Here is a 16419-nt window from a genome sequence, read left to right on the forward strand (position 1 = left end):
GATATTGGCTTAGAAATAATTCATAATACATACATCTAAAAGCAGGATTAATTGCGATTTCGTATGTATATCGTCTCTCATTATTAGCAATAATTCACATTTACGCTTATATAAGAACAGTAATTATATATATATATCTAAATTTATGTATATATAATAATTATGTATATATAATAATTAGATCTATATAAATATTACTTATTATCTTAATGATTAGACTATTGAGAACTCATTCTGTAGCTTACATTTTCCTATATTAGAAAGATCATAAAATTTAGTTTCTGTGAAAATACGGGTGATTAATTAAAAATCTCTGAAATGTCGTATTAAAAAAATTTGTTTTACAAATTAAAAGAAATTCTAATTCTAACAGACTTTATATATTAACAGGATTATACGGAGATTATTTTATCTATGTACATATATATCAAACAAATAAACCCATACAGACACATCGCGGAGGTACGCCACAAGCACATCTTACATACCAATAGACGCACACATACCACCAGAGAATCAAGTCGAGAGTCAATCAATAAATGAGCCGGTCGATCTCTTGCACTTTGATTCTACACGAATTTGATCCTTTGATAAAAGCAACAAACTACCCAATACAACCACAGGTCTGTCTTCCTCTACGGGTAACGGCGTTGACGATGAAGAACATTTTATCGTCCGCGAAAATAAGTCGCGCAATTATTGTGACGACGCGAAATTATTGTGACGATAACAATCCTTCTCCTTTCTCTCTGTGTTCTTTCGATAGGCCTGATCTCCTCGAGCTGCAATTTTCCTTTTGAGGACCTGACCGACGCCGAGGATTCGCTAGTGAGCGACACGGAGGACAATATCGGTATCCATATGCCTGACACATAACTTATGATTTACCACAATCGGGGGTAGAAACGAAAAGTATTGCATCTTCTTAAAAGAATTTATTTGTTTTTACGCGTTCTTAAATATAGTGGTCAGTTTCTTAATTGTGATCGTAAAGTATTATTGAAAATTGTTTTTTTCAACGACAAGGCCCAGACATGTACAGGGTGTTCCATATAACTTGCCTTGCTTACATGTGTTTTGAAAGATTGATGATGAGAAAAATATTATAATATATAAAAGCCTCGATATAAAAATTAATATATAAAAGTCTCGATATAAAAATTAATATACATGTTAAGAACACATGTTAAGAATCTATATTTTGCTATTGCTATATTTTTTACTGCTGTTAATACTTGAGATGGAATTATTTTATGTGGAGTATCCTGTATATAGGAAGGAAAAGATCCACGTATTAAGTTGGAATTTGACAAAATAACATATATCTCAGTGAGAAATGACATCGAATTTATACGCGAAGCATGCACATGAATGCGATAGCATTCGGTGATCATCGAGCGATCGATCAGAGTCTCGTTTCGGGGTTACTCTCACTTGAGACATAGTCGACGTTCTACCCCCATGTGTGGTATGGTTATGTTAGTTTGAGAACGTCTAGTGTCTGTATAGACACTCGACCCACGTGCGATAGCGTATTCCTGTGATATCGTTGTGCAGGTCGCGTAGTAACAGATATTCGTTGTGCCATCGAGAGGAAGCGAGTGACAAAGCGACTCCTTCCTCCTTTCTCTATTTCCACCCCTTCCGTCGTCCGCGTGTCTGATTTTGTAACGCGCGAATGACACAAGCTCTGCTTCATCGTTGTAGGATTGGAATAAATTTGTGACAGAATTGAAGGGTTCGTTACGAGATTCGTTCTTACATTATTTTATTTCATCGATATCGAACAAAAAACCTAACTTGTACCTCTTCATATCAAATCATCTCTTCGCCTTTTTGGCTCATCAGAGATTTTCAATAAAAAATATTTGAAATTTAAAAAAGTCTGTTCGAGATTCATCATTCGTCATTTTTGGTCTCTTTATATTGAAAATTAAAAACCGTTATATCGACCAATTCAATTTCTAGTATAAAATTTTGAGTTAGCATTGCTAAAAAAAGAAGGAAAAAATAAAATGTTGAAAATGTAAAAAATAAACATGGATATATTATTTGCAATAATTAAAACTTTGGATAATAAATTTTTAAATCTAATTTTCTTTGTAGCTTGCAAATTTTCTTTATTCATAATGCATTTTCAAATTAAATTGCTCAAATTGATTATATTCACAATGTGATTATAATTTTGACATTGATGTGATATTGATTTTATTGGTAACCCAGTGATTTTTAATAATATATGTGTTTATGTATATGCTAATAATGTTTAATAATATATGACTACGTTTACACGACTCGATTTACGCCGAAGTTCTAACATTGATGTTATAACTACTGACGTTAGATGCCGTATAAACGCTCTTTTACGATGAAGTTATTACATCGATGTAGTAGCTCAAAGTCGTTTGGCGAAAAGGCTTAGCGTTATTACATCGATGTAAAAAAGACGCGTAAACGGCCGCAGTGTAACGATGGCAATAATGCCAATCGATAAATTAAACATCTTAACTCTCTCTTGTTTGCAAATTTAGTATCACTTCATTGGTATCATTTCTTGGACTCACTTCACTCGAAAGTTATTAAGTTATTTTAGCTTGGTGGGGATAGGATAAGCTTGAACGTATAAACACAACTTTAAATAGGAGTTATAACATCAGCGTTATTAAATCGATGTTAGAAGCCGTGTAAACATAGTCTATGTATATGTGTACGTCTAAAAAAAGACAAAATTTTAAGAAGAAAAAAATAGAGTGCGTTCTAGTAAAAACAATAGAGACAGCAAAATATACAAATTCGAGTTAGTTTTGAGATATATAATATTTATTGATATTATAATCAATAAATAAATGTATTATAATTAATAATATATTATATAACTATGAATTTATTATTAGTAATAAATATATATTATATTAAAAATAATAAACAATTATCGTTTCTGAGTAGAAGCTTCTGTTGTCTTAATTTTTTTGTATTTATAATAATTATATTTTGGTTATGCGTAATAAACCCTTCAAATCGGTTTACCTTTATTTGAGTCTAGTTACGTGGACTAATTGCCCGCATAATTTGGGCTTGTCTATGTCGTTATTGTTCGTAGCGGTAGACTAGCCTGTGTATTTATGTGTGTCTGTCTATTTGTATGCCGCTTTGTGTTTGTCTTTCATCACTTATCGATGACAAATTGAAACTAGTCGCCGCGTTAGAGAGAGGCAAGACTATTTTGTTGCAAATGCAGTGAAATGTGTTTACAACGAGAAAGACAAACGTGATGGAATCCAAACAGCGTTGTCATCGAACAGATACATCGCATGTTAAAATGAAATCGGGATAATCTAGTATATATGAATATATCTTAATTATATATTATAAAATATATATTTGGCATTTTGCTATTGCGTGCAATTACTTGTTCATTAAAAATAATATTATATAAAAATGAATTTATTAATTCTGTCTCAACAATTACGATATAACACTGCATGATTTTAAATAAATATTTTATGCAATCTTTCTTTACATTATTACGACAAGTAAATTATTACGAAAATGTCATATCTATTTTATAATGAAGAATTTACGTTTTGAATAGTACCATCTTAACGTCTTTTTTTCATGAAACTTGATAATCTGGAGCGACAAGTGTGCAATGTTCCCGCGTATTTATTACATATCATGTGTCTAATGGAATAAGATATATATTCTATCCGCAACGTTGCGCAAAAGTATAATCTTCGTTCTTTTAATTAATGTCAAAGCTCAATGACATTAATATCAATTCAGTAACATCAAATCAGTGACATTGTATCACATTAAATATGATTTTTTATTTTAGACTTTATTAATTAGACTATTAATTAGACTTTGTTTAATAAAAAAACAACATAACTATAATAATATGTATGTTAATAATGTTGTGTAAGATAACAATTTGATAATTTAATTAACTTAATTTTTTATCTCTCAAAATATATATATATATGTATATATATATGTTAATTTACGAATGGAATGCGAAACCTTTTTTCTAGAAATATACAAAATATCTACAAATTAGCTAAAATTTTGGAATTAAATTAATAACAATTTTTTATATCATTTTTAACATTTTCGACATATCTGCCCCAACTAAAACAAACTTAAAAAATATCTATATATTAAAAAAAATTAAGATTAAACACTAATAATTATATACACATTTTAAGTTAAATTTTTATCTGAAAACTAAAAATATTTTTAATTGAAAAATTGGAAATATTTCTAACTGATTTGATATTTTTATTAGTGAAAAATAATCTGCTTCTTTAAAATACATACATAATCAGATAATTTTGAAATGTCCTTTATATAAACACACATATATTATATTAAAACAAATAAATGTTTTTTATAAAGATTTATGCAATTTTATTAAAAAATAGGATGTTGTAAATTTGTTCTTGAATTTACTTTTTTATCAAAAACTGATATTAAATTTGTAATTGTATATTGCAAGTTATCATAATAGATCATGTAACAAATTCGGAAAAAATTGAGAGTAGGAGAAATGTAACTTGAAAAAGACAATTGTGAATTGCATTAACGGAAACGAATTGTTAATATAGAATGGATTTTTTTAATAAATAAAATAAAATATTACTTTAATATATATTTTTATGTATATTATTACAACATTTGCAATTAAGATTTTTAATTTGACATCTTGTTTTAATAAATAAATTGCGTGTATGTTTATATGTATATTAGTATATTTTACTCAAAATATGTTTTACTCAAAATAAACTTCCGTATGTGACAGAATTTTCCAGGCCACTCGTGCATCATTCTGTACATAAAATATACTTGGTGCATAAAATGTATATCGTATTATTAACTCGTTGCTTCATTTGTGTGACTAATTACTTTTGCTAAAAAATGAGTTTGTTAAAAAATTAACTAAAATTACGCGACAACAAGCGGTAGCAAAGCGGCAAAAACACTTTAAAATTTTTTTATATTAATATTCATATTTTGTACTAATGAATTAATTTTATAAAATATATCGTTCATTATTAAATTTATATTTTGATATTAGATAATATCATGCATGCTTGCTATGAAAATCGCATGAAATTTTTTTTTTCTAAATGTATATGTAGTTTAGCACTGTTATGGCACTACAATTTGATATTAGATATATTTTATTAAGTTTTTGTTTCTGTAGTATTAAAATTTTTTTCATTTATTGTTCTTTTCAAATAAATAACTGCATCAATTTTTCTTTGCACTCCTGCACCATTTGTATCGTTTATTGATTCAAAAAATGCTGCGTAATGTGTTTCATCTTTCTATATATTATGTTATATAGGGACGAGACTATATATTTTTCAAAATCTATTATATATTTTTAAATACATGTTTATAATATGTTTGTATCTTAAATTATTTGCTTCATTAAATATATATACATATGTAAGAATTAACGAAAAAGGACGACGACAATCCCATAAATAATACAATAAAATTATTTTATATATAAAATTAAAAAATATATATATATATACATGTATATATATAATTATATATATATATATATATATATATATACAATAATTTAAAAATTATAAAATATATTATAATTATTATTTTTCAGATATTCTTTATATTTTTTTTATATTGCACAATTATTGCATAAACTGAATTATTATCGTAAAAAATAAAAAATATAGATTTTTATATATTGATGTTTCATAATTCATGTTATATCATCTTACAAAACGGAGAAACATGACAAAAATACATTTTTGTTTATATATAATGATATAGAATTTATTCAAAACATGTATAAATATTTATATAATGCTTATTAGCACAACATTTTTCACATATCAACAAAGAGATTTAGATAAAATATAGCTAAGAGCATATTTTATAGATTAAATAGATTGATTAGATAAAATAGTTAATATCTGTATCACATAGTAATCTATTATAGATTATATAGTGTATATAATCTAGCTGAACATATGTGAAATGTATAAAGATATTTGAAATATTTTATATTGTTTATACTGATTATATATACATTTTACTATTTTTTCAGAGAAAGAGAACCACATTTTATATATGACCACTATTCATATAATTATTTACCATATTACAGTACAGTATATTTTATATATATATAAAGTTATACGATAAATGTGTGCCATATTATAGTATATTTTTTTATATATAAAAAGTTATACGATAATTTGATGATAATTTTTCTAGCGTTTAACGATGTACTCGCGATCGCAATTATGTCGTCTTTGCTTTACAGCCTTAATCATCTCATCTTTTCCCATGTACACTTTCCAACGTGCAGTGACCTATATTTCCTCTCGTGCCGCTTTCTGTGTCATTTACTGATTCTTAATAAATATAGATTGTTGAAAAAAGTAAGCAAGTTAGCACGTTGGTTATCGTTCGCAAACGACGTTTGTGCTCATATCTTACGAAAAATCGGCTACTTTTGTAACAAGTGTATTTGTTTTCGAGGAATGCAGTAGCCTTTGCGTCTGATACGTTCGTTCCTTGCCATTAATTACACTTGATACGTCCAGTCGATCCGACGATAGCATTTAAACGAAAAAACGTACTTTTCGAATCTTCTCGCTACGAGGCGAGTGATCGATTTGGACGCTGTCGATTATTGGTTTTATATATATATATAGAGAACGCTGTCGATTATTGGTTTTATATATGTATATAGTCGCGAAATAAAGGGGAAATCAAACACAAATGTTTTATCAGGCTGACAAATTCGTTTGTACATATCGCAAACGCAATTCCGTTTTATATTAACGATCGACTGCGAAGTTTCCGAGCAATCACTCACGCCTCGCTTCCATTCTGCTGGTCACATCTTGGCAGTTTTATCTTCTTTCGCTGACGATGCTCTTGGTCGCGCAGGTCGTGTCGGATGTCCGCATTTCATGGCACCGGAAGTTATTCAACGGCGACAATATGGGAAACCCGGTGATGTCTGGTCGGCCGGAGTATTGCTCCACGTTCTGTTAACTGGTACACTTCCGTTTGTCGGATCTCGAGACAGGCTGCGAGAAGCAATCTGCCGCGGGCGGGTACAGGTAATGGTTTTATGATCTCTCCTAACGCTAATCCGGATGAAAAACGAGCGGTTCAAAAATTTTAATAACGCTCGTCTCGTGATTTCGAACCGCTCGCACCATTCGGAGCGCGGGATTCTTCGCATACACGTCAAGTAATTCCAATTTAATTGAATTTGCAGATGGAGACACCACTCTGGGATCCCATTAGCGAGCCGGCGAAAGATCTCATACAGAGAATGCTCACGACCGACGTAAATCATAGAATCACCATCCAGGAAGTTCTCAACCATAAGTGGCTTAGAGTAAGTAAAGTAATCGACGAGCGGATCCACGATATTCCTTTATTTATGGAATATGGGGATATGATGAAACACAGAAAAGCAATATCACGTTTGTGTGTATGTGCGTGTACGTATAGATGCATCGTTCGAGCGCGGGCGTTTGATGACGATCAGCATTCTACGTCATGCCGCACAACTCCTGATGGGGATAATCGATGTAGCGGTTTCCGTTTGATCGCCGATAGTACATCGGGTTTTATTTTATAATTATGCCATATATATATATATATATATATATATATATATATATATATATATGATATGTATGTACACGTGGCCTCATTCTCCGTTGTTATGTCCGATGAATGTGCGTGCGCACGCGCATACCAGTATGGTGTGCGATTATACCTGTATGGTGCAACAGTTAGCCAGTGACCTAAGGTAACAACATTTGCGGAGTCACCCCCATACTTCTTCGATGCAACACACGTGCAACTAGGCTATCGATCGTTATATAGTAGGAGCAAAGCACCGACGATTAATGAAAATAACTGTAGTAAAGTATATGCCTCGTGCTCTGTGTGCATTGCTTAGAGCTTTTTTACGCGGCTGTACGTTCGTCGAACCCTCGAGGACTTTGTGGAAGCAAGTATAATCGACCTTTCTTCTCTCGTTATAGCGGAATAATCCGTCTCGCGGTTGTATGAAGAAAAATATTTAAATTGTATGTTATTCGATTACGTTCATGATGCTAATTTTTTTCTTTAGCGTTTTTATAATATTTATTTCGTCGACGTTAAACTTTTAAAACGATACATATAAAATTTTCAGCAACACATTTTTATTCATAAACTAATTTGCAAATGGCAATTGTCTTTAATAATTTTGTTGTTTATAAATTGATTTTAATTTGAAATATATAATTTTCAAAATATATAAAATAAATTTGACAAACGCATCTTGCTCCATCGTTGTAAATAATAACTTTGCCGTATTTTTGATAGCGAATGAACGGATACTAATTTTCAGGATCGTGATAAGGGCGCAGCTCGTATACATTTAGCTGATACTATAGAAGAGCTTAAGAAATTTAATGCAAGGCGAAAATTGAGCAATGCTGTAAAAGCGGCTATCTCCTCGTCGAAATGGCATGCCCCATATTCAGATGCTAATGGTGACAATTTCTCCGATGTCGGCGATGATGAAACAACTACAGGTGCGTTGAAGACTTGCGATCTTATTTAGCCTCTGATATATGTATAAATATGATAAAACAAAATTTATTTTAATACAAGATTTATTTTCTTTTGATAAATTAATGTTTACTTCATAAAACAATCGAACAATTTTCATAAAAATTTTACAAAATGACGAAAATGGCACGGTATAAGTAGAGCGCAAAAAAAATTATTCTTATAATAATAACATACAGAAAAACCAAATGTTGCTTCAAATAATGCTTTAAAATGCAGTCTTCGCGAAAACATGTTTGATTTCTCTGCATATGTTTATTCTGAAGTATTTAATTTAATTTTATGTGTTATTATTCAATACTCTTGTAACATAAATATTGTTATATTGAAGATACATGAAAAAATCCGAAATGTCCATACTTAATTTATATTTTATAACTTAAATTGACCATTATACAACGAAAAAAAGAAAAATTTTTTGTTTCTTTTTTGTTTTTTCTTCTTGCGTTCTAACTAGCATATCTTATTTGCCATCTTCATCTCTTAGTGATTATTACTTTGAGCTAATTTTAATGTTATTTATAAAAATTTTCATTCACATCTTAATTATTAGAGACAAATAGGAGAAATTAATAGATTCCGTTTGAAATTTCATTAAAGTTGAATTCTGCCTTTTCATAATTTACACTCTATGTGTGCTTAATTGCTTGCGATATTATCATAACAATAAATGCAACGATAACATGATCTAAACCAAAGCTTTATTCATGTGCTTTGAGCGTACTATTTTAATAATGAGATAATCGCGTAATTTGGAAACTTTATCATTATATGCACATATTTAGTGATATATCATATGAGTATTAGTTAGATTATCTATGTACAAATAGAGCATAACTTCTCGAGTTACGCCTATGACAGATCTGTTTATTAAAGATCATGATTAGAACAAGAGTTATCAAAGACATTTCGTAAAATCAATAAGATATTTCCTAAAATCAATATTTGATACTATTTTATGTATAGGAGCTGTAGCCGAAATTGTGGATTCCTTGGATGACATTGAAATCCTCGAAGAAAGCGATAGATTGGTGCGGACAGAAGTTCTCAACGCCGTTGATGATCACCGTCTTCGAGCAATTTTAGAGGTATCTTTTTTTAATAACAAATTATAATTATATAAAAAATTGCTCGCAAGAAAATATCAGATTATGCTAATTGAGAAACTGAAAAAATGAAAGAAATAAAGAATTACAGTACATTGAATGAAAAAATTTCAGATTCAAATTTGTTTTTGTATTTAAACTTTTCACAAATTTACTTGTGTCAAGTGTTTAATTGTAAATGAGTGTAAATTATTGCACTTTTATTGCAAAGAGAAAGAAAAGAGAGAGAGAGAGAGAGAGAGAGAGAGAGAGAGAGAGAAAGAGATAAGGGAAAGGAAGAGATCTTGTCAATATTAAATGAGAAAATCGATTATTTTATTTTATTTTTGTTTAATTATTATTTTATTATACGATTTTTTATAATAGGATTATGATTGTGTTTTAAGCAATTAAATGTCTTGATTTCACATATATATATTGCTTGAATCTAAAAGAATATTTTTTTGTTTGCCAATTATTTGCTTTCAGGACTTTCTTCTTTGAATGATAATATTTTATAATCCTGAAATGAAAATCGACATATAAAGAAATCAAAGTTTCTTAAATTTGAAAAAATTCGCTACATAATACATATTTTTTTCGTTTAAAAATCGTAATAATATCTCTTAAGGGGATCCCAAAGTGACTTTTTTACCGATATAACATTATATTTCTTTTTGTACCGAAATCTTTTTATTAATTGCACAGAATAGTAAATGCTTCTCCACGATTAAAGTACACACAGAAACAAACCGGGAACCTCCCGATTTTATGTTAAAAAACAAAAAAAAAATTGAAAAATTACAATTTTTTTATCGGCTTCTGTAACAATATTTGCTTTGTATGTACAAAATAAGATAGGTCCCCGCTAGATATTGCACGAAGGAATATAAATAAACTCATTTCTAAAAGTTTATTTATATTCCTTCGTGCAATATCTAGCGGGAACCTATCTTATTTTGTACATACAAACTGCAAAACTTTTATATTAAGCAAATATTGTTACGACTTTTTTACGATTTTTCAATTTTTTTTGGTTTTTAACATAAAATCGGGGGTTCCCGGTTTGTTTCTGTGTGTACTTTAATCGTGGAGAAGCATTTACTATTCTGTGCAATTAATAAAAAGATTTCGATACAAAAAGAAATATAATGTTATATCGGTAAAAAAGACACTTTAGGATCCCCTTAACGATACGTTACTTACAATTAGGATAATGTTATTTTGTATGTAACAAAATTGCAATGTCCAATATTGTCCATATTTAGCAAACTTCTCTTTTTTCTTTTCACAACTAAGAAGAATGCTTGAGTACTAGAAAAGATCATTTCTAAACAATTCATAATAGTGATATATGAAGTGTTTATAGTGAGAATTTTATATAGTATTATATTAATTATATATTATAATCTTTATATTATTTTAATTATATTACTAATTAAATTTAATATTTGAACGGGAAATTATCAGTAATCAGTATCATTTTGTTTATTCAAAAAGATTTCTTTTTCGTTATGTGACTATCTTATAATAGCCAAGTATCTCGAGTATATCTCTGATGTGCCGAGAGGAAGGGAAAGAGAGAGAGAGAAAGAGAGAGAAAAGGAAAGGGAAAAGTAGAAAGAAAACTTTACTTAAGATTTTAAATTATTTAGATTTTATTCTCATTCTCTCATCAACAGCGAGAGTTTCTACAATCGAGTGTAGGTAACAAAAGGAATCCCTGCTAGGATAAAATAGTTCTGTTTTTTATCGACGGCGAAGGATAACTTCGCCAACCTCTCCCACGCAATATTCGCGCCATGTTTGAATTGTTAAGCCTTTGTTTCAACCCTGCCGTAATCCAGATCGGCAATCATGTCGAAAGCTTCCTTCTCGTGCGGCTGAATCCCGCTGCAAAGCTTGAGCTCTTCCACTGAGAGCGGCGCCACCCGCATTTCCCTCTTTGGCTCTGCTACTCCGATAATATTCACTCGTGCGAGATATCCCGCGGGAACGACCTTCGCTCCTTTCAAAGAAAGGCACGCAAGCGCTGCCTCCGGATTGGCAAGATGGCTGCCGCGGAGTCTTGATAAACAACATGCCACGCACGTTCGAAAGATCGCATAATCGCGACAACTCGCGCGTTAGTATAAATTTATTCCTCGGTGGTTCCTGAAGTGTCACGTGGCCGAACGAGCCACGTGTTAGGACCATGCTTCACGAGGCTCATAGCGCTGTCTAACAAATAGAGATGCGTCTCTGTCAGTTAATGTTCATCGGCGATGCCGAGCTAGCCGGCGACCTGTTCGAAATCGCGGGTCTCCTGGTAAGTAAATTATTTCGATCCAGCAGGGGATAAGAAACAATATAAATTGTCGAAACTCTCTCTCAGCCGAAACTCTAAATGAGTCATATAAATAAATCATAAATTACTTTATTTTTTCAACTCTAATGTTTCAGTTTTAATAACATTATAATTCTCTTAATTTTTAATGATCATAGTATTTTTTATTATGTTATATTTATGAACTAAATAATCATGCTTGTATAAAAATATTTTTTTAAATGATTGTCAACAAATTTAGGAAAAGATTTGGTTAGGTTAGGCAGGAAAAGAAATTTGAATATTTGTGTAATATTTTACTGAATTTACTAAAGCATTATATTTTTCTCTTGATCTAAGAAAAAAATATTTATTTAATCGATTATAGAAAATTTATGAGATTGATTATGATATTTTATAAAATATAATAGTACGCTCGATTACTAGCATAAATGATATTTAAAATAAGGATTATAGGAAAATCGTATTAATGTCAGTATTGCTTGTTTCCAGCTTTATGACAGAATCTCAGGACGTGTACCAACACCGTATCGAGCACCGCAAACGGATGCAGTTCAACGCGCTCGCGATGTCGAAGAGATCCTTCGGGAAGCAGAGCATTCGGCGGTTCGAAATATCGATAGAGCTGATCTTCGAGAACTTCACGAATTATTGGTTCAGCCACATATGCGGGTAAGTACGTTGCATTTTAAAGCCGGCAACTAGCACGAACGGAATAAATAATTTATTTCTGTTGATTTTAAAGCTAGCTTTTTAACGTATATCTTAAAAAATATGGCGCATAACATTTTAGGGGCAGTTTTATGCCTGTCATTACATACAGATACTTTATGTGTGTGCATTTTTATTATAAAGAACCTAAAACTCGTGAAAAAATAGAACGAAATACTATTCTATTTTACATTTTTTTCTTACGTAAATTCTTTTGCCGAATTCTAAATTAAGATTTTTAAAAATATTTTAGAAATAAATAGTTTGAGATTATACCACGAGTAATTATAGCTTTTAATTGATTCTATCTCTCGGATCGTGTCATGCTTATAATTACCAGCGTAAACATTGACCAGATTTGATTCGTTTATATTACATATTGATAATGATTTCTTAATTAATCATATGAATGAATTCAATTAAGAAAATTAAAGATATTGATAATTAGTTATTCGAGTTGTATGAAATGATTTAATAATAATAATAATTAATGAAATTTAATATTTAGAAGAAAGCTATATAATATAGAAGATTTGTAAATATAGCTGATTATTGGTGGATTTTACATATATCAGAATTTCTTTCTTGCGTGATAATTATTATAAAGAATAAAAATTAATTTGCATAGAAAAATAATTCTAAATTTTTATAGTTTTATATATACAGTTATATATATATATATATATATATATATATATATATATATATATATATATATATATATTTTTTTTTTTTATGATTTTACATGCAATATTATTAGAAGTAACTTTTTTAAATAATGTTACATTTATCTTAAATAATTTTGTTTAAAAATTATTAATGGATTGAAGAAACTAATTCCACAATCTATTATCATACTTACACGTATAGTATAGTTTTTGGCTACATACTTATATATGTGTATTTATATGTTAATTTGCATACATTATGATACAAGACATATTTTATGATTCCTGGATATAACAACAGGAAATTGCTTGTGACAGAAATAACTTTCGTGAAATCCAGAAGAAAATTGATATTTGCATCGGATGATTTGTGTGGCGCCTTTTGCCAAACTATTCCGATCTATGTATTCTGGTAATCTGATAATGTCCAATCGTGCCGTTGCATCACTGTTGGTCCTTACAGCGAGAATCACTAGCATATTTATCGCGGTGTTTGACATTACCGTAGGATATACCGTAAATGGGGCGCGGAAATGTAGGTCGATCGTTAAAATTCTCAGTTAAAAATCCCGTAGCTGCAACGCGGAGCGGCAAGGGGGAGCAGGAGGAAAGAGTTATAGCAGGAGAAAGATAAATGTAGAGGAGAGGAACGGAATGAGACAAGAGATAGATCGAGAACACGGGACAAGCGATTTAATCGGGCCATGGCGCATTCTGACGAGCTATCTCGTTACTAGGTGCCTTATTAATCCGGACTTCATCCTTGAGGCGCGATACTCGTTATTTATTTCGCATCTTTTTTCGTCTCCGTCCGTGTTTCTGTCTGGTCCTATTTTAGATCGGCGTCTCGAGAAATTGAGAACCTGGCTATGCTCTTTCATGAGATATTTGGCACTTTGCTCTGGATACGACCAAAATCGATGTGGCGTCCTACTTTGATTAGCGACATAAGTGGAAGGAATAAAAATAAAGAGTGTCTGGGCGCGAAATACATTTAATTTGATAGAGCTGCTACTTTTATTTTTTTCGTAAAAAGCATTATATCTCTGAATAAGATTTTATTTTTAATATTTAATTTACTTTTACTGTGTTTGAAGTAAAAATTTATATAGCAGTTACTTACTCCAGTTTTCTGAGAGATCGATAAGATTATATTTGTTCGAAATATATCTATTCGGTATTATACTGTAAGAGATTTTTAATTTGGTATCCATATGTCAACTGATGCATTATGGGAAGTAAAAAGAAACATTTTGAAAGTATATATATTATGTAAAAAAATTGAATAATGAAAATACAGTTTGCATCTTACTACTGCACAGTCACTATTTTCATATGCTATTATATACTATTTCAATGAAGCTATTTTTGGTCATTTATCTCGCGTATTTTTCTTGCAATTTTCACTCTTCGAATTTTCTATAGATATTTCATTTGACGATGTGGGGAATATCAATTTCGACACAATAAACACACGCTTACGATTTCTAGAAACTTCGAAGGTATATTTATACTTTCAATGTTACATATATTTATGTATAAAAATATTTTTGAATTATCTATACACTTTCTGACTGCTTAGTATAAAATTTAGTGTAAAAATTATAACTAAAGACATTAGTTATTATATTTTGCAAATGTTTGTAGACACTATATATTGATAAAATAAATTGATAAAGTAAATTAAAATACTCATTTCTGTTATATCATGACAATCAAATCCAAAATTGAAATAAAAATAAAAGTCTTTAAATCATATTGTATAGTTGACAAAAGGAAAATGAATTTAATCCATACTTATAAGGAGGTAGAACTTGTTGCTTCGTTGATAGGAAATAATATTGTGGCGACAAGATCGATCGATGCACTGCCATCAAAGAATGCTTGTCTTACATTAAAATACATAATAGAAAAACAGAGACAGAAACAAAGATAGGGAGAAAAAAAGAGAGAAAGAGAATTCTTGATCCATCGACTATATGGTCACAGCAAGTATCCAAGGAAAAGATTAACGCATGCGCTTAATGTTTTGGGAAAACGAGAAGATCGATGAAGTGCACTCAAGGTTTATATCTCATAAAACTATATGCATGTATATTGCGATATAATTGCTTGTATGCAATCGTGATAATAAATTAATTATCTAGTAAATTGTACTTATTATAGTTACAATTAGCAATGGCTCTCCTGTAAAAAATACATAAATTTACAACAAATTTTTGTTAACCATATATATGTATATGTGAAGTGTTACAGAATAACATCCTGTCTTTCTTTAATTAAAATTTATTTTTAAAATAGAATTTTCCAACTGATCATCATAAAATAATGGTATTTCACTAATATTTTCTGAGCATACCGCAAAATATTTATTAGAAATTTTGTTATAATTTTATTTATTTTATTAAACACAGATTTTAATTAAATTAAGAAATCAATGATTTTTAATAATATTTATATAAATTTATTATATTATATATTTCATTTTTAATGTTTTGTCTTTTAAAAATCTTATTACTATTTTAATTGTCCTGAAAAGTAATTAGAATTGAAAACATTTGGATACAAAATAAGTTATAATCAGATTATTATTATTATAATGTTTTTTATAAAGTCTTTAAGAAGTATATACGTATAAAGCGTCACATATGTGTGTATGTTTCTCACATAATAGAATATATATAGTAAAAAGGAATAATAATTGAGGCATTGCGCAAGTGTGTTAATTGATATTTATCGAGCCTACAAATGCTGCTATACTCAAAATAAGAGAGATGCAAAATTGGCTCCAGTATCGCAAAAATGTGCGATGTAATATTACTGCTGTAAAAGTACAATCTTTCCTAATTAGGCATTCACTATTCGTAATTAACAATCATCCTCGTCAATTCTAAAACGTGTGTTACAGCGTACGTACGTTGTCAAGTAGTAAAAGAGTTTATAAAGGCGACAGTGTTTCCAGAGCACTGAGGACACTTCTTACGAGATTTACTCGAGCAGCTGA

General features: G+C 29.9%; 1 protein-coding gene across 3 annotated transcripts in view; it reads left to right on the forward strand.

The window, feature by feature from the left end:
• The window catches only part of Cask (peripheral plasma membrane protein CASK), a 192181-nt gene that overhangs the window by 28946 nt on the left and 146816 nt on the right, over nucleotides 1–16419 (forward strand). For all 3 annotated transcript variants that reach the window (XM_083092112.1, XM_083092113.1, XM_083092114.1), the window contains exons 8-12: nucleotides 6934–7109; nucleotides 7271–7393; nucleotides 8402–8588; nucleotides 9592–9713; nucleotides 12529–12708. In XM_083092112.1, the coding sequence (XP_082948238.1) occupies nucleotides 6934–7109; nucleotides 7271–7393; nucleotides 8402–8588; nucleotides 9592–9713; nucleotides 12529–12708 (788 nt within the window). The remainder of the gene's footprint in view (nucleotides 1–6933; nucleotides 7110–7270; nucleotides 7394–8401; nucleotides 8589–9591; nucleotides 9714–12528; nucleotides 12709–16419) is intronic.

This window comes from Camponotus vicinus, unplaced genomic scaffold (genome assembly GCF_025532165.1).
Source record: "Camponotus vicinus isolate PSW18456_S1 unplaced genomic scaffold, iyCamVici1.0 SCAF_2, whole genome shotgun sequence".
Classification (NCBI taxonomy): Eukaryota; Metazoa; Arthropoda; class Insecta; order Hymenoptera; family Formicidae; genus Camponotus; species Camponotus vicinus.